The 25,690-nt window shown below is 44.6% G+C and overlaps 1 protein-coding gene across 1 annotated transcript in view; it reads left to right on the top strand.

Annotated features, from left to right (window-relative positions):
- Window positions 1-25,690, top strand: part of LOC140736642 (regulator of G-protein signaling protein-like) — a 55,453-nt gene that overhangs the window by 24,560 nt on the left and 5,203 nt on the right. Inside the window, exons 8-11 of the mRNA XM_073062453.1 lie at window positions 2,812-2,919; window positions 5,702-5,807; window positions 6,607-6,800; window positions 24,840-24,976. Coding sequence (XP_072918554.1) covers window positions 2,812-2,919; window positions 5,702-5,807; window positions 6,607-6,800; window positions 24,840-24,976 — 545 coding nt within the window. The remainder of the gene's footprint in view (window positions 1-2,811; window positions 2,920-5,701; window positions 5,808-6,606; window positions 6,801-24,839; window positions 24,977-25,690) is intronic.

Below are 25,690 nucleotides of genomic sequence, written 5' to 3' on the forward strand. Positions count from 1 at the left end.
TCTCCTCCGGAACACATCCTTTTAATTCCTCAATCAGAAATAACTCCCTGATACGCCCATACCTGTTCCGCGGTGCACCAACGGTCCAAGAGCACACCCTTTTCGTAGGCTAGCTCGGTATACGTTTGATTCCACCCTTTCCGTAAATTTCTGAACCTTTGTCTATACGCTTCCGGTACTAGCTCGTAACTCTGGAGAATGGCCTCTTTTACTTTGGCATAATTCTCCGCTTCCCCTTCCTCGACGGCCAAGGCCGCATATGCTCGTTGTGCCTTCCCCTTTAACACACTTTGTAACAACGCCACCCACTGCTCTTTGGGCCACTTTTGATTTACTGCCACCTTTTCAAAAAGCAAGAAATAACTATCAACATCCGACTCTTCGAATGGAGGTACTACCCTCAACTCCCGACTAACATTAAACCTCTCCTCTTGATCTAACCCTAGATATCTTCGCTCTTTCTTTAACTTCTCCATCTCCAAGTCATGTTCCCTCTGTTTCTGTTTCTCCTCATACTCTGTTTGCTTCTCGGCTCGTTCCCTCTCGTTCTCGGCTACTTCTAGCTCTTTTAGCTGAATTTCATGCTGTCTTTGCTTTTCAGCTTGGTCCTGCTCCCGTTCTTTCTCTCTCTTAGCCGCTTCCAGCTGCTTCATTTTAAATTCATGTTCCAACCTTAATTTCTCCAACTCTAGCTGATCCATTCCACTCGCTGGTACTTTTTCAGGGATATTTTCCAAGACCTCAGCTTCGAACACTTTCTTCCCAATGTAATACCGAGTTATGGCCCCTCACACCTCCCACTTTTTCATGGACGACCTCACTTCTGCGAGGTCCAATCCCTTCGCCAAATTTAACAAGTCTGATTTGGTGGCCGCCTCTAGCGCCTCTACAGTCGGGTTTTTCATAAATTCATCCACGTCCATCTTTGCTGGTTTCCCGTCTGGCTACCCACGTACCAGATCCAAATTTTTTTTTTTTTTTGACTTACAAACCCAATTCACTGCCCTCCCAATTTGGTTTCAAATCCCGGACGAGGCTCCCACGTTGTTACGTATCCCGTAACTGGATCACTTACCAGCAAAGATAGAGAGGTCCGCTGAAGCCTGATGGTACCATTTTCAAACATTTTTATTTATAAAGGGGCACAAAAGTAAGGGTAATACAAACATTCAGATAACATATGTCGTCAATACTCAATCTAAAGCGCAGGTATAGTAATAATCAATAAGAAATAAGCTCTATCGTTGTCTAGGGGTTAAACGATTGTCCGATGGAAATATAACAGTCATCCAAAAGTCTGCAGGCTTCAGCCTTTTGGGAACCGCTGGGTTTTCCGTGTTGGAGAGAGAGAGAGAGAGATTGGTAAGAAAAGGAACACTTGTCCGGGTCCTTACGAAGCAAAGCCGTGGAATCAGGGGAACAGGCTTTCCTGTTGTTAGTTAAAAGCGATTTTCCGTGATTCCAGCCACAGACTCCCGATTCGGAATCTAACGCAAGTGGCTTCCTTCAAAAATGGCTTCCCGCTACGATGGGATCGCTATCGTGTCTCCTTGGTGCGTCTAAAGGGGTCGTCCCCCCCCAGACCCTCCTTTATACTTCCTCACGGGATCGCAGGTGTCAATCTCTCTCTCAACCAGCCCAGTTTGCCCGAGGGCTTTACACGTGGTCTTCATGAGACAATAGTCAAGGTCGCCTTATTCTGCATCCCGGTGGAACGCGGTATTCAGCACGTCTCTCTCGCTCCCATTTCCTGTGTCTATTCAGCACGTCTCTCTCTCTCGGGTCATTGACCCCCCCCCCCCCCTTCACTAGGGCTCTTGCGATTCTCACAAAGGAGGGGGCTGGTATCATAACATGGGGTAGTGTGGGTTTAGTACTTTTTTTTAAAAGGATTATATGGGTCAGCACAACATGAAGGGCTGAAGGGCCTGTACTGTGCCATAGTGTTCTATGGTTCTATGGTTGTAAGGTCTGGAGCCATGTCCTAGTGCAATGCAAACTGGACATTGGTGAGCAGATTGTTGATGAGTAAGTACCACTTGATAGCCCTGTTGACAAAGGCTTCCATCACTTTGCTAATGGTTGAAAATTGAACTAGATTTGATGTGTCCTGGCTTTTTGTGAACTGCTTTTTGTGGTATAGATGGGCAAATGGCCAGCACAGGTCTGTGCTATGCAACTCTAAGACTCCTTTTAAATGCTGCTGTTGGGGAAATATACTGAATTTCTGGAAAACCTATGCCAGAATGCCTATGATTTTGAATCCACTCTATGTGAGGATAGATGGTCATGGTTTGCTTTTGTAGGAAACTTCTTGGGGTCAGCAATGCACCTGACAGAAGGGAGAGGAGAATGAGTCCTCAAAGATGCAAAGAATAACTGGGCTTTGTCCACATGGCAATGCTGACAGGCTTCAGATCTGCAAGAAACAACATGGATCTTGAGCCTAAGCAGGGGGAGCTACTGTCAATCTCAGGCTACAACTGATAACTTTTTGTGCAAAGTTCCCGCTCCTGACGTCAGCCAGTTTTAAGCTCACACTGAACCAACATCTAGATGTATTGCTGTTGGAACCCAAAGGAAAATTGGCTACTTGAAGCTTGCCACATCTTGTGAGTTTGGCATATTTTATCACAAGCCTGAATGGCCTCTTTGCATTCTCACATCCTGTCTGTTTGTAAATGAGCCATTTCTATGACATAAATTCACTTCAGTTTGATTCCAGCAATCTGTCAGCCAGTGACTGACATTTGTTGCACCACTGATCTTGTCTTTCTGTTGTCCCTATCCCACTACCACCCCATCTCACAGATATTACGAGCATGACCTTTGAGGAACTTGCACTGAAGTATCCAAAACTTGCAGTTGAGGAGCTGAGCAAGAACTTTCATCGATATTATAAGAAAATGGTTCTACTTGGTATGTATGGAGCTTGTGTTGTTTTTACCAGTTCGCTGGCTATCTGCCCACCAGCCCCATCTATCACTTTTGATTAGAGCTTCCATTGACACCACTGTGCCCCCCAAGGAAGGTAGAATTAGTAGCAGACCTTAAAGAAAACAATAGAGTATGTGGCATATAAGATTGTATTGAATCAGCCGTGCAATAACCCCAGAGTTCTTACACAAAGCTTCAAAGAACATTCATTATTAAAGTATGTACGCAGCATGAGATTGTCTTCCCACAGACAGCCATGAAACAAAGAAATAACATGAAACTGGTTCAAAGAAAACAATAAACACCCAATGCACAAAAAACAACAAATTGTGCAAACTGCAAAAAAAAGAGCGAATAACACACAGAATATTAAACATAAAACCACAACTTTCTTGAAACAGTCTCAGAATATCCAGTTTAGTTCTGCTCAGTTCAATTTATCCTTGTGTCATCTGTTGATTGGAGGCCGTGAGTTTGTACACATTTTATCACATGCCAGTCTGTCCTGAACAAACTTGTGCAAAATAGCATTTAAAAAAAGGAGTAACCAGAAACCAGAACACGTAACATGAACTGCAGTCCTCTAAAAATGAGTCCAATCCACAATCCACGTTAATCAAACCTTGCCCAAGACCCAAGACTCCTGTGACTTCCACTGGCATCAGCAAGTGAGAGGGAGAGGGAGACCTGTCAAACACAGGCAGGTGGAGATTCAAAGATTCAGACAGCGCTGAACACCCACTCACCTTACATTCTCGTCCTCATTGATTTCAGTCTTGCTCAGCGTTTTAATTGGTGAGTTGGTCAAGAATTGGAGCTGATCATGGGTTCACACTCTACCATTACTCTGGATCACGGAGAGTCTAATACAAAAATACAACACATGATTCCATGGACTACATCAGAGATGAAAACCAGATATGCGGCAAAAATCTGGTCTGGCAGAACTTGTAGAAAGAGGACAGTTTCAGGTCTGGAATCTTTCATCAGATCTGAGAGAGAAACAGGTTCATCTGGGTGGGAGAGAAGATTAGGGCAGGATAATGGATGGAACAGGGGTAATTTCTCACAGAGTGATGTAACATCACTTTTACAGGGCTAAGATTAAGCTTTTCTGTCTCACTCTCTCTCCTACCTAAGCAAACCTGTTTCTCTCTTTCTTTGATCTGAAGAAGGGTCTAGCGCTCAAACATCACCTTTTCCTCTTTCAACAGATGCTGATCGATCTGTTGAGTTTTTTCCCATCATTTGCAATATAACGAACCAAGTCTATTTACGCACAAAACTAAACAGTATCTATTTAAACAAAGTAATATGGCAAATAGAGTCTTTTTCTCCCTAGATGACACTAATCTACACTCAGTAATAGAGCAAACAATCTACTTAGGCTATTACAAAGGGATCTATTTAAATACAACCAATACAGCAAATGTGGGCACCACGGTAGCATTGCGGTTAGCACAATGCTATTACAGCTGGGGGTGTCAAAGTTTGAAATTCAGTTCCGGCATCTTCTGTGGGGTGTTTGTACATTCCACCTCGTGGAATGTCCAAAGACGTACCAGGTAGTAGATTAATTGATCTTGCAAATTGTTCCATGATCAGGCTAGGGTTAAATCGGGGGACCAGAAGGGCCTATTCTGTGTTGTATCGCTAAAGAAAGATCAGATGGCTAACAAACACTGAACTATGGGGAAATCTCTTAAATTGCTCACAACATGGAGGTCCAGTTAAATGCAGCCACTACTGGTCTAGTTAAATAGGGCATCGCAGGATTATGTAGCTAAAAACATCAATACAGCAAACCCAGACTACTTATCTCTTATAGTACCAGAGAGTCATCTCTACAACTAGCTGATAGAATGTCTATTAAAACAGTTAACTATAGGAATAGAGCAGAATCTATATTTTAACACTATACATCTTGCATGGTGTAGGAAGTGTGGTTCAGGTCTGCACTATCCAAATGATTGATTTGACCATTCTGAATATCCTGGTACTGACATGCCTCTTCCCATTCCATATTAGGATTTCAGGCTTTTAGGATCATGGTTTCTGTCCAATGTGAAACGGGAGATTAAGGATCACTTAGTTGAGGAATCAGCTGCTTTTTTCTTCAAAGAGGAAGGACAGAGCAGTGTTGGATGTATGGGTGCAGAGACAACAAGGATAGACATGTCAGTGGAGTGGTGGAGTGTAGCACTCTCTCTGGGGATATACAATGGTTGTGTTAGCCGCTGCATTGGTATTGAACCCTACCAAATCCCAGCATAAGAAGCACCCTCAGTCCGTGGGGTGAACTCACCCTCAAACAGCTGAAAACACTTTGAGCTGAGGTGAATTTGGATCAGAGAGGTTATGGAGAGAGCTGGGGAGGGAACTTAATCACTATCCCAAATCACTCAAACCTGGTCACAGGAGAGACAGCAACATACAGACCTTTATGGTAAACAGCTCATTAACACCTGGGCTTGGACGCAGAATAACTGGGCGTTTGAAGTAGACAGTGTGAGGTGAGGCCGGGGCTATATCAGAGTCAGAATGGAGACTGAGGCTAGCCAAAAGGGAAAATGCTGCCTAAATTCTCCAGTGGGTGGGAGACACTCCTTCACCTAAAAATCCTCACCTTCTCAAGCAGTTGTGACCTCTCTTGGGTGCATAGGTCTTTCAGCCTGTCCAGCAGATTAGCATCATCATGCTCGCCTCCTTAACATGGTCACAATAGCCTTAAACTAGTTTAAACCCATTGGCCTCTACCTCCCAGGTCTACTAAACAAAGAGATCTTACGAGAGGAGCTGTGGAAAAAGCTGAACATGGGACATCTGAAACTTGGGGACAAGATCCTGACCAGACTTAAAGGAATTCCCAGGTAAGGTGGCCTCATTGCAGATAAGAGTCACTCAGGGTTCTATAGACCATAAGGCCAGAAGATATAGGAGCAGAATTAGGCCATTTAGCCCATTGAGTCTGATTTGCCATTCCATCATGACTGATATATTATCCCATCCAACTCCCTTCTCTTGCCTTCTCCCCCTAACCTTTGACACCCTGATTAATCAAAGGCCTATCAAACTAAATGACTTGGCCTGCATAGCCATCTGTGGCAATGAATTCAATGGATTCACCACTCTTTGGTTGAAGACAATGGTGGGGCTGGGCTGCCAAATATGAGGTTCACGTATGGTCAATGATGGAGCCGTGCGATTGGCCTATCCACTGGAATAGTCACATTACTTGTCATAGAAGCTTCATAACCCATGGTCTGTGTCAAACAGGTGATGTAGCTAGTGAAGAACTGTTGTCTTGCTTTGAGTGTCACACAGGTACAACCTCCTTTCTCCTACTGATATCCCTGAGGAATCTGTCTGAAAGCCTGGCTTCTGGGGAGTGTGACTCAGTGTTGATGCTGTGAACTGGGGCAGGATATCACAAAAAAGGAAACTTCTCAAAGGCATAATGGGACCAAACCTGCACTGCATTGCTGTTTACACTGAACTAAAGTGGTGAAGACCTGTTGCAGGAGTGTTTAATGGAGACAGCGTAGAGGGAGCTTCACCCCCTCCCATTTCATCCATACACCATTAATAGATGTTGCCATTCTACAGTTGGTAAATGCAGGGGAGAGCAAGAGTGAATTTTGACCACTGACTTGCTGTGTGTCTTGGCAGGAAACTGGCAGATGTGCTGACAGATCCGATTGGAATACATTTCTTCCGGAGGTTCCTGGAAATCTATGATGCAGAATCTCCACTGCAGTTCTGGCAGGCAGTGGAGAACCTCCAAAACCTCACCACTGCCAACGAGAGAAAATTCTACACCAACTGGGTTATTAATAACTTCTTCAACAAGAATGTCAACCCAGGTAAGTACCACACAAAGTCTCCAATTGGACAAATCCTTTCTAAACTCCCTAGCAAGTCACAAAGAACAATTGTGTTTCTCAGACAGTGAGGGAATTGAACCCAGGTCACTGACAGTGTAGTAGTGTTAAGCTAAAAGCTATGTTGCAATTTGCACCAGGTCTTCTACCCCCATCATTTCTGCTACTGCTGATTTACGTCTGCTGCTCATTGAAACAATTCTTGGGTATCTAAGATTCTTACTCTTGCTTTCAAATTTCTCAGAAGCTTCTTTTAATTCCAACAATTTTGAATCTCTCCACAGCCCCCCCCCCCCCAGTTCTGGCTTCCTCAGACTCTTCTTGATGGTCATCCCTTTAAGCCATCAAGACCTAAAGTGTGGAAGTCCCTGCCCAACCTCTCCAATTCTCTGCCTCTCTCTTGATCTTTAAAACATACCTCTGATCAAGATCTTGTATAAGAACTCAAAATAAGAGTGGGACCAACTGGATCTCAGGAGACACAAGAGTGTGGATACTGGAATGTGGAGCAATTCATGGAACACTAGAGCATCTCAGCAGGTTAGGCAGCATCTGCAGAGGGAGAAGGGCAGTTGACTTTCTGGACTTTAGATCCTTGCAGGTGCCAAACTGTGAGGCCTACAAAAAAAGATAGAAAGCTGAGATCCTCTCCAATACATTAATGTATTGATTGATCATTTCCTGCTATAGATGCTGCCTGATCTGCTCAGTTCCTACAATTAGACCTCAGGCTTGCTGCAACATTCAATAGACTTTTCAGTGATCCTCCAATTTATTCGCATTGTCACACTTTTTCACCTTTTTTGTTGATTCCCTTAGTGTCCAAAGCTTCATCAGTCTCAGCCTTGGATATTCCCAATGCTGAATAACCATAGCTCTCTTGTTGGAAAGTTCCAGATTCACCTAAGAGGTTTCCCGCTGCCTCATCTCAAACCATCCATGTGATGGGTCATTCCCATAACTGTGTCAAGTTTGCTTTTGCAGACATTGGCATGCTGCTGTGTTTGATCCCGAGTGTGGCATCAGTTCCTGACCCCAGAGGACTTGCATCTGGGCTCTCTGAGCTTTGGTGAGCTGGGCAGCCACATACCCTGCAAATAAGCCTGGAAGGGGAGTCACAAGGAGCAAGAATTGTACAGGTGGACACTCGATAGACAAAAAGACTTGTTTCTCTGCTGCATGACTCTTATTATTGATGGGGTGATGATCTCTGTCACATGATGGATGAAGTGACTGTGTCTCCATCTAGATCTGTTATTTGGAGAATGAATGACATAGGGTTTGCTTTGGAGTATATAGACCAGTCTCCACTAGACCTGATTGGGCCTTCAAGAGAACATCAACTGTGCCTTACTTGGTACTTTCCATCGGGCATCAGTGTTCACGTAGTGGAACCAGTCGAACAAAAAACATCAGTAAATAGCTATACAGGCCCACATGATCTTGTTGGATTCATCAGATTCAATGAGGCGAAGAGAACGCTCTAGCTCATTGAGAAGCCAGCACTCTTTGAGCACTTGGTACTGTCTAATGGGGAGAGGTTCGCTGCCAACATGCCTACTGAAGGAGATGAGAACAGGGGATATGTTTACTGAACTAAAGTATTCATTCTCATTTCTCTCGTGTGTCTCTCCCCCTCCCACCACAACCCCCACCCCTCCCCAATCTCTTAGAGGAGCTTCTGCAGTGCAACTCACCAATCATCAAACAGATTGTGGAAATGATTGAGAATGGCAAGCCAGTCACGATGAGCATGCTGTTACAAGCTCAGTCAGAAGTTCAAAAGTCCTTGCAGAGCTGGTCAGTAGGGCAGGTTTGCTACTTTAGGCTTGTCTGCAGTATTTTATGGTGGTGTGACAAGGGTGATTGGGTAACAGGAGCAATTTACAACACTGAAACAAGTAATTTCCCTCTACCGAATTTTTACATAAAAGCATAGAAAAAGTACAGAGCACAATGTGGGCGCTTCGGCCCAGGAAGTTGTCCCAACCTATAGAAACCTACTCAATGGTCAATCTAACCCCTCAGTCTACACAGCCCATAACACTCCATTTCTTTTATAACCACAAGAGATTCTACAGATACTGGAAATCCAGAGCACCACACACAAAATGCCAGAGGAACTAAGCATCTACAGAGAGGAATTAACAGCTGACATTTCTGTCCAAGAGCTTTCATCAGGAGTAGAAAAGACTCTACCACAGACTCGCTATCACAGCCACATGGGAAATTCCTGGGAATTTGTCTCCACCACCATGGTCCACTCTGTTCTCCTATCAGATTCCTCCTTCTTCAGCCCTTCACCTCTTCCATCCATCACTTTCCAGCTATTCGCTTCACCCCCCTTCCCCCACCCACCTACCTTCCCACTCACTTGGCTTCATCTATCAGCTACCAGCTTGTACTCCTCCCTTCCCCACCCCCACATTCTGGATTCCTCCTCTGTCCTTTCCAGTCCTGAAACGTTGACTGTCTGACCTGCTGAGTTGCTCCAGCATTCTGTGTGTGTCTCTGTTGATTCAGCCTCAGCCACCACCTCCAGCAATGTGTTCCAGCACTCTGTGTAAAAATCTGACATTTGACACCTTCCTCTCAACTTCCCACTCTTATAATCATACACACCTCCATTAAAGCACCTCTCAGCCTCCTTCGTTTCATGGAGAAAAGCCCTGGCTTGCTCAACCTTACCACAGAAGACATGTTCTCTAATCCAGGCAGCATCCTGAAGTGTGGTCTAACTAGAGTTCTTGAGCTGCTTGTGATGATTGAGTTCACTTCTTGAACTCAATCATCCGACTAACAAAGGCCAACACACCACACACCTTCTTAATCACCTATAAACTTGCACAGCAACCTTGAGGGATGTGTGGATGTGGACCCCTGCACGCTGCTAAGAATCTTGCCATTAACCTTGTACTCTCCCTCAAGTTCAGCCCTCCAAAGAGAATCACTTGTCACTTCACTTTTCCAGATTGAATTCCATCTGCCATTTCTCAGCCCAGCTCTGCATCCTGTCTATGTCTCACTGTAATCTACAACAGCCTTCTACACCATCTACAACAACCTTCATGTCATCTGCAAACTTATTAACACACCCTTTCACTTCTTCATCAAAGTCACTAATAAAAATCACAAAGAGCAGGGGTCCCAGGACAATCCCCATGGAATGCCCCGGCCAATGATCTCCAGACAGAATACTCACCATCCACTACCACCCTCTGCCTTCTTTGGACAAGCTAATTCCAAATCTGGACTGGCAAGTTTCCATGGATCCTGCTCCTCATGACTTTCTGGTTGAGTCTTCCATGGGGAACCTTATTAGATACCTTACAAAAGTCCATGTTCTCCACATCCACTGCTCTACCCTCATCAATTTGTTTTGTTTCTTCTTAAAAAAAAGTCAATCTAGCTTGTGACTTGCCCCTCACAAAGCCATCCTCATAAGATTATGCTTCTCCAAGTGCTCATAAATCCTGTCCTGAAGAATCCTCCCCATTAGTTTGCCCACCACTAATGTAAGATTCACTGATTTATAATTCCCAGAATTATCCCTATTACCTTTGTTGAACAAAGGTACAACATTTGCTGTCCGCGAATTGTCTGTTATTACTCCAGCGACCAGTGAGGATATAAAGATTGTCAGTGCTTCTGATAGTGACCTGACTATATCCCATCTGGAGGGATGTATCTCTCCTAATGTTTTTTTTTACAGTTCCAGTACATTCTCTTTCTTAACGTCAACATGTCCTAGCATATCAGCCTGTTTTACACTGTCATTACAAATGCCAATGTCTGTCTCAGTGGTGAATACTGAAACAAAGTATTCATTAAGGACCTTCCCTAGCTCCTCAGACTACAGGCATGTGTTTCCTCTTCTATCCCTGATTGGTCCTACCCTCAATCGAGTCATCCTCCTGTTCTTCATGTACGTGTCAAACAGCTTGTGGTTTTCCTTAATCCTACTCACCAAAGCAAGTGATACAGTTTTTACGTCCCAAACACTAACCCCAGCATGAGTTTCACTATCTCATAATCTTATGAAAGTTGCTGCCTTCTGCTCCATGTTGCCTATATTTAGTTTGACACCACTGTCCATCATCCATCAACAGAGAACACTCTTAAGCATTCGGCATCTCTGGAGAAAGAAACAGAGAAAATATTTCAGTTTAAAGACTCTTCATCAGAACTGTGAATTGTAGAAGACAAGATATTTTGGACTGGGAAAAAATGGAGGGATGGAGAAAACAGGAATGTCTAACAGAGAAGGAAGAAACATTATTGGTACAATGAAATACACAATGCATTTTGATAAGGGTGGGAGTGTCAAATAAGGTTAGGACATAAATAATTAGGGTGCTTGTAAAGAAAAGGGCCTTTAGTGTACAAATCCAACGGTCCCTGCAGATCTGCAGGGGGTAGCTGAGGTAAACAAAATCATAGAGTTATAGAGCAATAGTATTAGGGTTAACCCTAGCCCTAATGCTAACTCTAATGACTGAATGAGTCTGTGACAGCTAGACCCAATTTCCTGTGTCCAACCCAGTGAGACTCCCTCCTTACCCATCCAAGTGTTTCTTAAATGATACTATAGTACCTGTTTCAACCACTTCGTCCAGCAGATCATTCAGATCCCTTTAGATCTTTCCCCTCTCACCCTAAATGGATGCCCTCTAGTTTTGGACTCCCCAACCTCGGGGAAAAGATTGTTACTATTTATCTGAAACTAAGCTTCTCATAATTTTAAACACATCTGTGAGGTCAAACCTCATTCTCCTGCATTCCAAGGAATTGAGTCCTATATTCTGGACAACCTCTCCCTATAACTAAGGCTCTCTACTCCTAGCAACATCCTTGTAAATCTTTTCTGTACTCTTCCATTATCAAGGATGAGCTCTCAAGGTACTTAGAGGCACATGATAAAATAGGCCGTAGTCAGCATGGTTTCCTCGAAGGAAAATCTTGCCTGACATATCTATTGGAATTCTTTGAAGAAATAGCAAGCAGGATGGACAAAGGAGAATTGGTTGATGCTGTGTACTTGGATTTTCAGAAGAACAAGGTGACAAGGTGCCACACAAAAGACAGCTTACAAGCTATGGTATTACAGGAAAGAATCTACCACAGATAAAGCAGTGGCTAATTGGCAGGAGACAAAGGGAGGATATAAACGGAGCCTTTTCTGGCTGGCTGCCGGTGACTAGTGGTGTTCCACGGGTGTCTGTGTTGGTACCAATTCCTTTTTACGTTATATGTCAGTGATCTAGATGATAGAATTGGTGGCCTTGTTGCAAAGGTTGCAGATGATATGAAGGTAGGTGGAGGGGCTGGTAGTTTTGAGGAAGTAGAGAGGCTACAGAAGGACTTAGACAGATTAGGAGAATGGGCAAAGAAATGGCAGACGGAATACAATGTTGGGAAGTGTATGGTCATGCTTTGGTCAAAGAAATGAAAGGGTTGACTGTTTTCTAAATAAGAGAAAATACAAAAAACTGAGGTGCAAAGGACTTAGAAGTCCTTGTGCAATATTTCCTAAAGGTTAATTTGCAGTTTGAGTCTCTGTTGAGGAAGGCAAATGCAATGTTAGCATTCATTTCAAGAGGACTAGAATATAAAGCACTGGTAAGGCCTCTCTTGGAGTACTGTGAGCAGTTTTGGGCCCTTTATCTTAAAATAGGATGTGCTGAAACTAGAGAGGGTTCAAATGAGGTTCACAGAAATTATTCCAGGATTAAATGGCTTGTCATATGAGGAGCGTTTTATGGCTCTGGGCCTCTATTCAATAGAACTTAGAAGAATGAGGGATGACCTTATTGAAACCTATTGAATGGTGAAAGGCCTTGACAGAGTGGATGTGAAGAGAATAGTTCCTATGGTGGGAGAGTCTAAGACCTGAAGACCCAGCCTCAGAATAGAGGGGCATCCCTTTAGAATGGAGATGGGTAGGAATTTCTTTAGCCAGATCATGGCGAATCTGTGGAATTCTTTGCCGCAGACAGCTGTGGAAGCCTAGTCTTAATGAATTTTTAAGGCAGAGGTAGATAGATTCTTTATTTGTCACGGCATGGAGAGAGAAGGTAGGAAATTGGGGCTGAGGGGAAAATTGGATCAGCCATGATGAAAATCCAAGTACACAACATCAACCAATTCTCCTTTGCCTATCCTGCTTGTTATTTCTTCAAAGAATTCCAACAGATTTGTCAGACAAGGTTTTCCCTTGATGAAACCATGCTGACTGTGGTTTATTTTATCATGTACCTCCTAGTACCCTGAGATCTCATCCTTAATAATCAACTCCAATATCTTCCCAACCATGGAGGTCAGATTAACTGGCCTATAGTTTCCTTTCTTCTGCCTGTCCCTTCTTGAAAAGTGGAGTGACATTTGCAATTTTTCAGTCTTTGGGAACCATTCCGGAATCTAGTGATTCTTGAAAGATGATTAACTAATGCCTCCATGATCTCTTCACCCATCTCTTTCAGAACTCTGGGGTGTACACTATCTGGTCCAGGTGACTTATCTACCTTCAGACATTTCAGTTTCCCAAGAACCCTCTCTCTAGCTGGTAGCTTCACACACTTCATTCCCAGACACCTGGAATTTCTGCCATACTGCTGGTATCTTCCACCATGAAGACTGACACAAAATATTTATTCAGTTCATCTGCCATTTCCGTGTCCCCATTACTATCTCTCCAGCATCATTTTCCAGCTGTCCGATATCCACTCTCACCTCTGTTTTACCTTGTATGTATCTGAAGAAACTTTTAGTATCCTTTTTTAATACTATTGGCTAGCTTACGTTCATAGTCCACCTTTACCTTCTTAATGAGCTTTTTAGTTGCCTTCTGTTACCTTTTGAAAGCTTCCCTATACTTCAACTACCCACTAATTTTTCATCTATTATATGCTCTCTCTTTGGCTTTTATGTAGGCTTTGACTTCTCTTGTTAGCCTCTTGTAATATTGATACATCTGACTTTATCATCTCCTCAAAATTCAAGGTGAATTAGATCATATTATGATCACCTGCTCCTAAGGGTTCCTTTACCTTAAGGTCTCTAATTAAATTTAGTTCATTGCATGTCACCCATTCCAGAATAGCTGATCCTCTAGTGGGCTCAACCACAAGCTGCTCTAAAAAACCATCTCATAAGCGTTCTAGAAATACCCCCTCCTGGAATCCAGCACCAACCTGATTTTCCTAATTTACCTGCAATTTGAAATTCCTCATGACTATTGTAACATTGCCCCTTTGGCATGCATTTTTTTACTGTTTGGGGATCTGTATATATCCCATCAGGGTCTCTTTGCCCTTGCAGATCCTTAGCTCAATGATTTGATACCTTCCGACCCATGTCATCTCTTTCTAATGATTTGATTTCTATTTTTACTAGCAGAGCAATACCGCTCCCCTCTTCTGCCTTCCTGCCTGTCCTTTCGATATAGTGTGTATCCTTGGACATTAAGCTCCCAGCTATAATCTTTCAGCCATGATTCCGTGATGCCTACAATATTAAACCTGCAAATCTGCAACTGTGCTGCAAGTTCATCTACTTTATTCTGCATACTACACATATTCAAATATAACACGCTCAGTCCTGTATTCACCCCTTTCAATTTTGTCTGCCTTTTACATTGAAACTCATCTTGTTGACTGCAATTTTGCCCTATGAACAGCCTCTCTTCACTACACATTATCTCTGTTAGTAAACCAGCTGTCTCATCTTCAGCACTATAATCTGCATTTCCTACAATACTTCTTGCATTGAAATAAAGGCAGCTCAGGGCACTAGTTGCACCATGCTCGACCTTTTGATTCCTAACTTTTGCCTCCACAACCTCTCCACTAACTGTTCTGGCACTCTGGTTCCCATCTCCCTGCAACTCTAGTTTAAACCCCACCATGCAGCATTAACAAACCTTCCCGCTAGGATATTAGTCCCTCTCCAGTTCAGGTGCGAACTGTCCCTTCTGTGCAGGTCCCACCTTCCCGGAAAGAGAGCCCAATGATCCAAAGGTCTGATGCCCTCCCACCTACACCAACTCCTTAGCCACATATTAAACTTTGTAATCTTCCAGTTCTGGCCTCACTAGCCCATGGCATGGGTAGCAATCCTGAGATCAGAACCTTGGAGATCCTGCCCTTTAACTTAGCACCTAACTCCCTGAACTCCCTAACCAGAACCCCGTCACTAGTCCTACCCATGTCATTGGTCCCTTTGGCTGTTCACCCTCACACTTAAGAATGCTGAGGACTCAATCCAAAATGTCCCAGACCTTGGCACCTGGGAGGCAAGTTACCATCTGGGAATCTTGTTCTCGCCCACAGAACCTCCTGTCCTTTCCCCTAACTAATAGATCCCCTATCACCACAGTGTGCCTCTTGTCTCCTTTCCCTTCTGAGTCACAGAAGCAGACTCAGAACCAGAGATTCGACCACTGCTTCCTCTGTTAGGTAATTCCCCCTGATATTATTCAAAGTGATATACCTGTTGTTGAGGCCGATTGCCACAGGGGTACTCTGCACTAGCTCCTTAACCCCTTTCCCCTTCCTGTCGCCCAATTTCCTGTGTCCTGCACCTTGGGTGTAACTACCTCTCTATATGTCCTATCTATCACCCTCCCAGCCTCCCGAATGATCCAGAATTCATCCAGTTCCAGCTCCGACTCCTAAACGCAGTTTGTTAGAGCCTGCAGCTGGATGCACCTCTCGCAGCTGTAGTCGTCAGGGACGCTGAAGGTCTCCCTGCCTTCCCACATCCAGCAAGAGGAGCATACAGCTATCCTGCTGGCATCTCTACTGTCCTAGCTGACCAGATATAAAGAAAAGAAGGAAAACACTTGAGATTTTCTTTCCTTTACTTTCTCTGACTGAAATCCCTCTTTGATGAAGCGCTAAAGAGCTAAAGCCTCAAGATCACCACTCTGATGACAGCCACTGTGATTGCCCCTGCCTTTCTTTAATTTGCACTTACTAATCAATCTCAAATGCCAACTGGTCGCTGGTCAAAGGTCTTTTTCACTGCCATGACCCACTGCTGCCTTTTATCCTTGGGCTCTGGACCTGATTGAAGTCCCCTCATCTCCGAACTTCCAATGTCCGGATTGCCGCTCATCAGAGACCTTGTTGCAGTTCAGTTAGACAACACCCAGTGCCCTACCTTCAAAGCCTTTGGTTACCTCTTCAAAGAATTCAACAAGATTTGTAAAGCATGACTTTCCATGAAACTCTGCTGACTCCTCCTAATCACATTCTATCTATTCTAATGTCAAAAATGCATGTCAAAAAGGCAATGTTATGATAGTCATGGGAGAATTCAACATGCAAGTCAATTGGGAAAATCAGGTTATCAAAGTGGATAGTAAAAGCTTCTTCAAGTATGTAAGAGAGATGAGGGTGGATGTAAGACCTCTAGAAAATGAGCCTGAAGAAATAATAATGAGGGCCAAGGGGATGGCAGATGAACTAAATGAACATTTTGCATCAGTCTTCACTGTGGAAGACACTAGCAGTGCGCCAGATGTTGAAGGCTGTGAGGGAAGAGAAGTGAGTTCAGTTTCTATTACAAGGGAGAAGGAGCTCAAAAAGCTGAAAGACCTAAAAGTACAAAAGTCACCTGGACCTGATGAACTGCACCCTGGGGTTCTGAAAGAAGTAGCGGTAGAGATTGTGGAAACATTAGTAATGATCTTTCAAAAATCATTGGACTCTGGCATGGTGCCAGAGGACTGGAAAATTGCAACTGTCACTCCACTCCTTAAGAAAGGAAGAAGGCAGCAGAAAGGAAATTATAGACCAGTTAGTCTGACCTCAGTGGTTGGGAAGATGTTGGAGTCAATTGTTAAGGATGAGGTTATGGAGTACTTAGTGACATAGGACAAGACAGGACAAAGTCAGATTCAGATTCAGTTTATTGTCATTTAGAAACCACAAATGCAATGCAGTTAAAAAATGAGACAACATTCCCTCAAAATGATATCACGAAAGCATATGACAAAACAGACTACACCAGAAAATCCACGTAACATTTGGCAATCCCCAATCCAGAGTCCGGAGAGGCTGCTGCATATAAAATGGCGCTACCGTCTAGCACGTTCCCCGGAAAGGAGCTCCAAATCCACCAGACAAACAAGACTAGAAACTAAAGCTACAAGACCTACACAAAACCACATAGTTACAACATACAGTTACAACAGTGCAAACAATAGCATAATTGATAAAAAAACAGACTATGGGCACAGTAAAAATAGTCCAAGATATTAAAGGACTGTAAGTTCAAAAGAAATCACCACAGTTTCCACAAGTCCCCAGGGTCCCGACAGATTCGCCATCCCACGCTGGTGGCAGAAGGGAATACCCCTGCTATGGGCTTCCAAGACGCCGCCCAATTCAGCCTCACAGACGTAGCACACAATGGAAGCTCCGTTGAAACCAGCCTCGCAGACGCAACACACACCAAAAGCGACCTGAGTCCGTCGAACCTCCGAGCCGACGACCATCCCCTCCGGCACAGCTTCTCCAAGCACCATCCTCTGCCGAGTGTATTAAGACAGCCCCGCCAACGGCCATCGGCAACGCGACCTGGGGGCCTGTTCTTTCCAGCAGAGACCCGGACCTCACAGCAGCAACAGCAACGAAGAAGGTCTTCCTGGAATTTCCCGATGTTTTTCCGTGCTTCCACGTCCGTTTTCAATCGATTATGATTGTGCACGGCACCCCACTTCACAGATAACAGATAATCAGTTCCGGAGTGGCCGCTGCAAGCTGCATCGCGCCGCCATCTTGAATCTAGTCAGCATGGTTTCCTTCAGGGTAAATCTTGCCTGACAAACCTGTTGGAATCCTTTGAGGAGATTACACATAAGACAGATAAAGGGGATGCAGTGGATGTCATATAGTTGGACTTATACTTGCCTGCCAAGTTAAGAGCCCATGGTATTACAGGAAAGTTACTAGCATGGTTAGAGCAGTAGCTGATTGGTAGGAGGCAGCAAGCAGGAATAAAAGGATCCTTTTCTGGTTGGCTGCCAGTGACTATCAGTGTTCTGTGGTATATCAATGATTTAGATGATGGCTTTGCTGCCAAGTTTGCAGATGGTATGAAGGTTGGTGAGGGGCAGGTAGTGTTGAGGAAACAGGAAGGCTGCAGAAGGACTTGGATGAGGAGAATGGGCAAGAAAGTGGCAAATGAAATGCAGTGTGGGAAAATGCATGATCATACACTCTGGTAGTAGAAATAAATGTGCAGACTCTTTTCTAAACGAGGAGAAAACCTAAAAATCTGAGATGCAAAGGGACTCGGGCATCCTTGTCCAGAACACCCTAAACTTTAGCTTGCAGGTAGAGTCAGTGGTGAGGAAGGCAAATGCAATGTTAGCATTCTTTTGAAGAGGTCTAGCATATAAGAGCAGGTATGTGATGCTGAGGTCTTATAAGTCACTGGTGAGGCCTTACCTTGTATTGTGAACAGTTTTGGCTCCTTATGTAAGAAAAGATATGTTGACATTGGAGAGGGTTCAGAGGAGGTTCACAAGGATGAAATCAATTAATGGAAGAGTTATCATTTGAGGAACGCTTGATGGCTTTGGGTCTGTACTGACTGGAATTTAGAAGGATATCATTGAAACCTTTCGAATGTTGAAAAGCCTAGGCAGAGTAGATGTGGAAAGAATGTTTTCCATGGTGGAGGAATCTAGGACAAGAGGGCACAGTCTTAGGATAGAGGGCCGTCCATTTAAAACCGAGATGTGGAGAACTTCCTTTAGCCAGAGGATGGTGAATTTGTGGAATTTATTGCCACAGGCAGCTGTGGAGCCCAGGTCGTTGAGTGTGTTTAAGGCAAAGCTTGATAGGTTCTTGATTGGACATGGCATCAAAGGTTATGGGAGGAGGCCAAGGAGTGGAGCTGAGGAGGGGAAAAAAGGATCAGCCATAATTGAATGATAGAGCAGACTTGATGGGCCAAATGGCCTAATTCTGCTCCTATGTCTTATGGTTTTTAAAAGCTTCCCAATCCTCTATCTTTCCACTAACTTTTGCTCTGTTATCTGCCCTCTTTGGCTTTTATATTGGTTTTGACTTCCCTTGTTAGCCATGGTGTGTCATCCTGCCTTCTTCCTCTTTGGAATGTATGTATCCTGCACTTTCTGAATTGCTTCCAGAAATTCCAGCCATTGCTGCTCTGTCATCATCCCTGCATCCCTATCCATCTTACACTCTCTGTTGCTCTTCTCTTAGATTTATTGATAATCTTTTAAAGTCCTCAAGGGATTCACACATCCCGACCTCCAAAACCCAATCCATGCTTCCTTCATTTTCCTGATGAGAGCTCGAATCAGCCAGGGTTCCCTAAACTTGCAGATTAACCCTTCCCCCGGAATCTTGATATCACCGTATGAAAAGCCATTCAGTCCTTTTAAACAGGCTTTCCTAGTTGATGTCTGCAAGATCTTGCTTAATTCCACCAAAATGAGCCCTAGACCTGTTTAGTATTCTAACCTGTGGACCTGACCTATCCTTTTGCATCGCTACCTTAAAACTAACAGAATTATGTTTGCTAGAGCCAGAGTGCTTCCTGACTAAAGAAGGCATACTGGTGTTCGTCATGCTGTCCATTTTTACTTTGGGAACATACTTCTGCTGTTCAGAAGGCATTTGATAAGGTCCCACATAGGAGATTGGTGGGTAAAATCAAAGCTCAGGGCATCGGGGGGAAGGCATTGACATGGATAGAAAACTGGTTGGCAGATAGAAAGCAAAGGGTAGCGGTAAATGGGTGTTTCTCGGAATGGCAGGTGGTGACAAGTGGGGTGCCACAGGGCTCGGTATTGGGACCTCAGCTGTTTACAATTTACGTCAACGATTTGGATGAAGGCATTGAAAATAACATGAGCAAATTTGCTGATGATACTAAGCTGGATGGCGGGTGACATGTGATGAGGATGTTAGGAGAATTCAGGGTGACTTGGATAGGCTGGGTGAGTGGGCGGATACTTGGCAGATGGCGTTTAATGTGAATAAGTATGAGGTTATCCACTTTGGGAGTAAGAACAGGAAGGCAGATTATTATCTGAACGGTGTAGAGTTAGGTAAGGGAGAAATACAAAGAGATCTAGGAGTCCTTGCTCATCAGTCACTGAAGGTGAATGAGCAAGTGTAGCAGGCAGTGAAGAAGGCTAATGGAATGTTGGCCTTTATTACAAAGGGAATTGAGTACAAGAGCAAGGAAATCCTCTTGCATTTGTACAGAGCCCTGGTGAGACCACACCTGGAGTATTGTGTACAGTTTTGGTCTCCAAGGTTAAGGAAGGACATCCTGGCTGTAGAGGAAGTGCAGCGTAGATTCACAAGGTTAATTCCTGGGAAGTCTGGACTGTCTTACACAGAGAGGTTAGAGAGACTGGGCTTGTACATGCTGGAATTAAGGAGATTGAGAGGGGATCTGATTGAAACATATAAGATTATTAAGGGATTGGACAAGATAGAGGCAGGAAATATGTTCCAGATGCTGGGAGAGTCCAGTACCAGAGGGCATGGTTTGAGAATAAGGGGTAGGTCATTTAGGACAGATTTAAGGAAAAACTTCTTCTCCCAGAGAGTTGTGGGGGTCTGGAATGCACTGCATCGGAAGGTAGTGGAGGCCAATTCTCTGGATGCTTTCAAGAAGGAGCTAGATAGGTATCTTATGGATAGGGAAATCAAGGGATATGGGGACAAGGCAGGAACCGGGTATTGATAGTAGTTGCTCAGCCATGATCTCAAAATGGCGGTGCAGGCTCGAAGGGCCGAATGGTCTACTTCTGCACCTATTTTCTATTGTCTATTGTCTATTGTTAGGAAGTGAGTGCTCCAAGAGTGGTTCCATGGAAATTCAGGTGTGGGAATGTGAAGGAAAGCAATTACAACTGAATATTCAAGGCAGCTGAAGATGGAATCTGGAACCAGGTAGTCCAAAATGCCTTGACAGCAGGGAAGGGATGGATGGGGGCAGGAGGAGGTACTGTGACAAATATTTTATTAGCTAATAAAATTGAGGCTCTGTTATAATCAGACAGTTCTGTTTGTATTTCAGTCATAGCTGTTGTGGTGTCTGTGGAAGTGATGCAGTGGAAGATTAAATTTGGACTTGACAGTGAGCTCGAGGAGAGCTGCAGTATTCAGCAATGGTGAACTTGCTTGCAAGAACAGATCTCTGTCAAGTAGGACTATTCAGGAGTAGAGATGACAGGATGGCCTGACTGATTGTGGACCAAAACCTCAGGATGAGTGCCAGCTAAACATGGTGCAGGAGAGGTGCTGGGCTGTCAGTAGTTTAGCAAGAATATGATCAAGGGAGCATGTCTCGTAGACGTGGTTAATATGGAGAGGGCTCCTGATGGGAAGGATGCAATTTGCAAATTAGAACAGAGGACCCTGGAGAGACTTTGGGAGGTGAAGGAAGTGGTCACTGTCACTTTGAGTGGTAGAGCAATTCAGTTCAGGATGCCTGTTTCATTCTGGTGTTCCTGGCGTGTCCATGATGTAGGAATTGTGTAGGGAGATAGCACCGACAAAGGGCATCAAGTTGGAATGATGTCTGGACTGGAGAGGAAGGTGAGGAAATCTGCTGCTGTTCGGCTGTGTGAAAGATGAGTTGCAGCAAGGTTTCCTGTAGGTGCTACCAAAGACAGCCACCATGCAGGGTAACGGGGGTGACCAGTTGCAGGGCAGATTTCTTTGGGTAATAAATGATACAACAGATCCTCCAGCAGAGGGAAGGGACCAGATGTACCAGCAATATCTTGGAAAACACTAACATGTCACTCCCTGGTGGAGATTCAAAGTAACTTGCTGCTAGCGTGTGTGATGACTCTGTCTAAACTATGTCAACTGTTGGAGGATGCCCGGGATGGCAGTGTGACTTCCTCTTTGTGTTGGCACAGGTTTGAGCTCTACTTGAAAACATACCCAGCAGAATCCCAATATCACAAGGACTCCTCTATACATACCTTCAGGTCTATCCACGTCCTCAGTCAAACGGTGAGAATTCAGATAGCTGCATGTCATGGTTAATTCAGTGCTCCTCACTACTCAGAGCGTTATGAACACTGGAGCAATATTCTGATGAAACGTAGCTGTGAAATGACAGGCAATCCATGCTGAATACTCTGTAGCTAGGGGGAATGGAAAACATAGAATGTAGAACATACAACAGCACAGCACAGTACAGGCTCTTGAGCCCATGATGAACTGACCATCTTGAGTGGAAATTTTTAGTTCCTCTTCAGACCTCAACTGGTCTGAAGACCCCTTCAGTTTGTGGTCTGGTGGAAAGTGAGATAAGGTATTGCCCTACCTGTGACAATGCAGTGGGTTCTTTGAAGGGATTGTGATACTCTGGGTGGCGGAGGCTGGAGGCTGCAGCCATGTCCTGGGCATTTGGTTGTGGGTTGATATAAAGCCGTGGAAAGGCTGGCTTCAGTGTTAATTCTGCTGTTGCGTCTGATATGCTTGAGAAAATGCCAGCCTCCCAGCTCGGTATGCTTGCTTAGCATGAGCAACCAGAATGCTGAAGACAGTGCTTAGCCAAGTACTCCTGTGCCTGAGCAGAGTGCGCATTTGAACCCATCCTCCATGGAGCTGGGACCCTTGCATCCCCCCACCCCCTGACCTTACTACAGTCCGTTTGTGGCTGGTGTCTCACCAGGTGTAGCACATTCTTCCATCTCCGCTTCATATCAAACCTCCTTTTATTTAGAGATACAATGCAGAACAGGCCCTTTCGGTCCAACGAGCCGAACTGCCCTACAACCCATTGATTTAACCTTCGCCTATACACAGGACAATTTACAATGACTAATTAACATACTAACTGGTATGTCCTTGGACTGTGGGAGGAAACCCAAGTGGTCATGGGGAGAACGTACAAACTCCTTTCAGACAGCAGCGAGAATTGAACCAGCGTCACTGGCGCTGTGAAGCATCGTGCTACAGTGCCAACACTTTGATGCCAGAAGCTAGGCTGCTGCTTGCTAGTATCATACAGTATGCCAGTGATTCCCCCTTTCCTGTAGAACTGGTACCGCACACCCCTCTCAGTGCCTGTCGGTACCTTCCTCACGGAAGTCATTGCGATGTTGGGCTGATGGGACATCTTATGAGATACAGATTTATTTTTCATGTGTACATCGTAACATACAGTAAGTGCATTGTTTGTGTTAGCAACCAACACCCCCGTTCAAATACCCCAGTGTACCCACAGGGAATCCCCAACCCTGGGCCTTCGATTCAACCCTCGAATCTCAATCCTCAGCATCAACACCACGATCACAGATCACAGAACACTAGGGCTCGAGCTTCGGTCTCAGTGAGTCGTGAACCCTTGGGCCTCATTCCTCCTGCCTCTGACTCTGGAACCCTCTGACAACTTGGTGACCCTGCGATGTCTGAAGGAATCCACCAACTCTGGCGGCGCTGGTCTGTTGGCCTGACATCCCGACCTAATCCATGGGTGTCCCACTTTTGTGTCGTTAGTATTCCGAATACAGAGCCGAGACTTCAGACCCTGACCTGTTCTCTAGTTCCTTTCATTTCCCTGAGCCCTAATCTGACCTCCAACATCACGCTCTGTCCCCAAAATCAACCCCATAATCCCAAGAAAAACCACTAAAAAAGCAACAGAAACTGAGCCACAACTTCAATGGAAGTTGCAACTTGGCGCCATCGGTATAATGGGAAGGAGATTTCCCCAGACTGGCAGGAGCATCTGAAAAGTCAGCTTTGCTGTTTGTTCGATTCTTGTTCCTATCCCTCACCGTTCCAGGCTCGGTGACCTGCAGCACCGATTCCTTCAGGGGTGGAGCACTCCCCATTCCTAGAGGATCCATGTGCTGAGCCTGCCTTCTATTTCCTGTCAGAAAAGGGGAGACATTTCTGAAAACACACCAGGTTATCTGGAAGCAGCACTGTAAATGCACACTCGTGTCTGTATTGCTGTTCAGCTTGTTTTAGATAGATAGATAGATAGATACTTTATTCATCCCCATGGGGAAATTCAACTTTTTTCCAATGTCCCATACACTTGTTGTAGCAAAACTAATGACATACAATACTTAACTCAGTAAAAAATATGATATGCATCTAAATCGCTATCCCAAAAAGCATTAATAATAGCTTTTAAAAAGTTCTTAAGTCCTGGCGGTAGAATTGTAAAGCCTAATGGCATTGGGGAGTATTGACCTCTTCATCCTGTCTGAGGAGCATTGCATCGATATTAACCTGTCGCTGAAACTGCTTCTCTGTCTCTGGATGGTGCTATGTAGAGGATGTTCAGAGTTATCCATAATTGACCGTAGCCTACTCAGCGCCCTTCGCTCAGCTACCGATGTTAAACTCTCCAGCACTTTGCCCACGACAGAGCCCGCCTTCCTTACCAGCTTATTAAGACGTGAGGCGTCCCTCTTCTTAATGCTTCCTCCCCAACACGCCACCACAAAGAAGAGGGCGCTCTCCACAACTGACCTATAGAACATCTTCAGCATCTCACTACAGACATTGAATGACGCCAACCTCACATACTCTTTTGGAGGTTTTCAACTGTATGCATATGCGCTTGTGCGTAAGATGAGATAAGGCGTTCTTGAATTTGTGGCACGTAGCGTGGTGGTGGTGCGATGATATCACTGTTCAGAGTTTGGAGTTCAGCTCTGACACTGTAAGGAGTTTGTACATCCTCCCCTTGAGCATGTGAGTTTCCTTCAGGTGCTCCGGGTTCCTCCCACATTCCATAGATGTACCGATTAGTAAATAATTAAGCATTGTAAATTGTTCTGTGATTAGGTGAGGGTTAAATAGGTGGGTTGCTGGGCTGGAAGTGCCTGTTCTGTGCTGTATTTCTAAATAAATAAATAAACATGTGCATATTGGGTGGGTGTGGACGTGCTTCGGAACTGTATCTGCCCACTGGCTGGAGGGTCACAATGCAAACCTTCACTAGTCATTTGGGATTTCTTTGGAAGTAGTTCTCTGATGTTGTGCAATTTAGCTTGGGACCCTGATCTCCAAGTGGAGGTCCTTGGATTAGCCTCCAGGCTGGTGCACGGGCAGTCACGGGGTACGTATGAACGGAAACTGACACCTGCCTGGCCCACACTAAACACCCATTCATTTCCCCATACTCAAGTGAGTTGAACTACAGCTGTGAGCGAGAGTGAGTTCAGACATCCCACCTCTCCTGGAAGTTCCAGGAGTCTCCCGCATATTGATAGTGACTCCCTGACACCCACAAATTATATACAATATTCCAGAAATTGATCTTTTTGAGAGCGAGCAAGCGAGAGGGGGAGAGAGAGAGACAGAGAGAGCAACTGACAGACGTAGCAAGAGAGTGACAGAGAGAGCATCCTGATTGGTCTCTCTTTGTGCTAAGTAGACCTATCAGCTTTCTCTGTGGGTGGGCTTTACAGTTGACCTCTCTCTCTCTTTCATTGTCCATCAGTTCAGTTTAGTGTCCTGCAGTGCCATGGCAGAGTGTTCCAAAAAAAGAAAATATAAAACGTACTTCACCCCAGACTACACTAAAGTGTACCCCTGCCTAATAGGGGTCAAAAATAATGACAGTGTTGCTCGCTGCACTGTTTGCAACAGTGACTTTTCTATTGCCCGTGGTGGGTTCAACGACTGTAAAAGACATGTTGAGTGTATTTAACAGGTGTCATTCGTATATGTGTGTGTGTGTGTGTGTGTGTGTGTGTGTGTGTGTGTGTGTGTGTGTGTGTGTGTGTGTGTGTGTGTGTGTGTGTGTGTGTGTGTGTGTGTGTGTGTGTGTGTGTGTGTGTGTAAATAGTTCCAATATGTGATCAAATAAATTGTTGTGTTCGTTCATAATCAAATGTC

This window comes from Hemitrygon akajei, chromosome 12 (genome assembly GCF_048418815.1).
Source record: "Hemitrygon akajei chromosome 12, sHemAka1.3, whole genome shotgun sequence".
NCBI lineage: Eukaryota > Metazoa > Chordata > Chondrichthyes > Myliobatiformes > Dasyatidae > Hemitrygon > Hemitrygon akajei.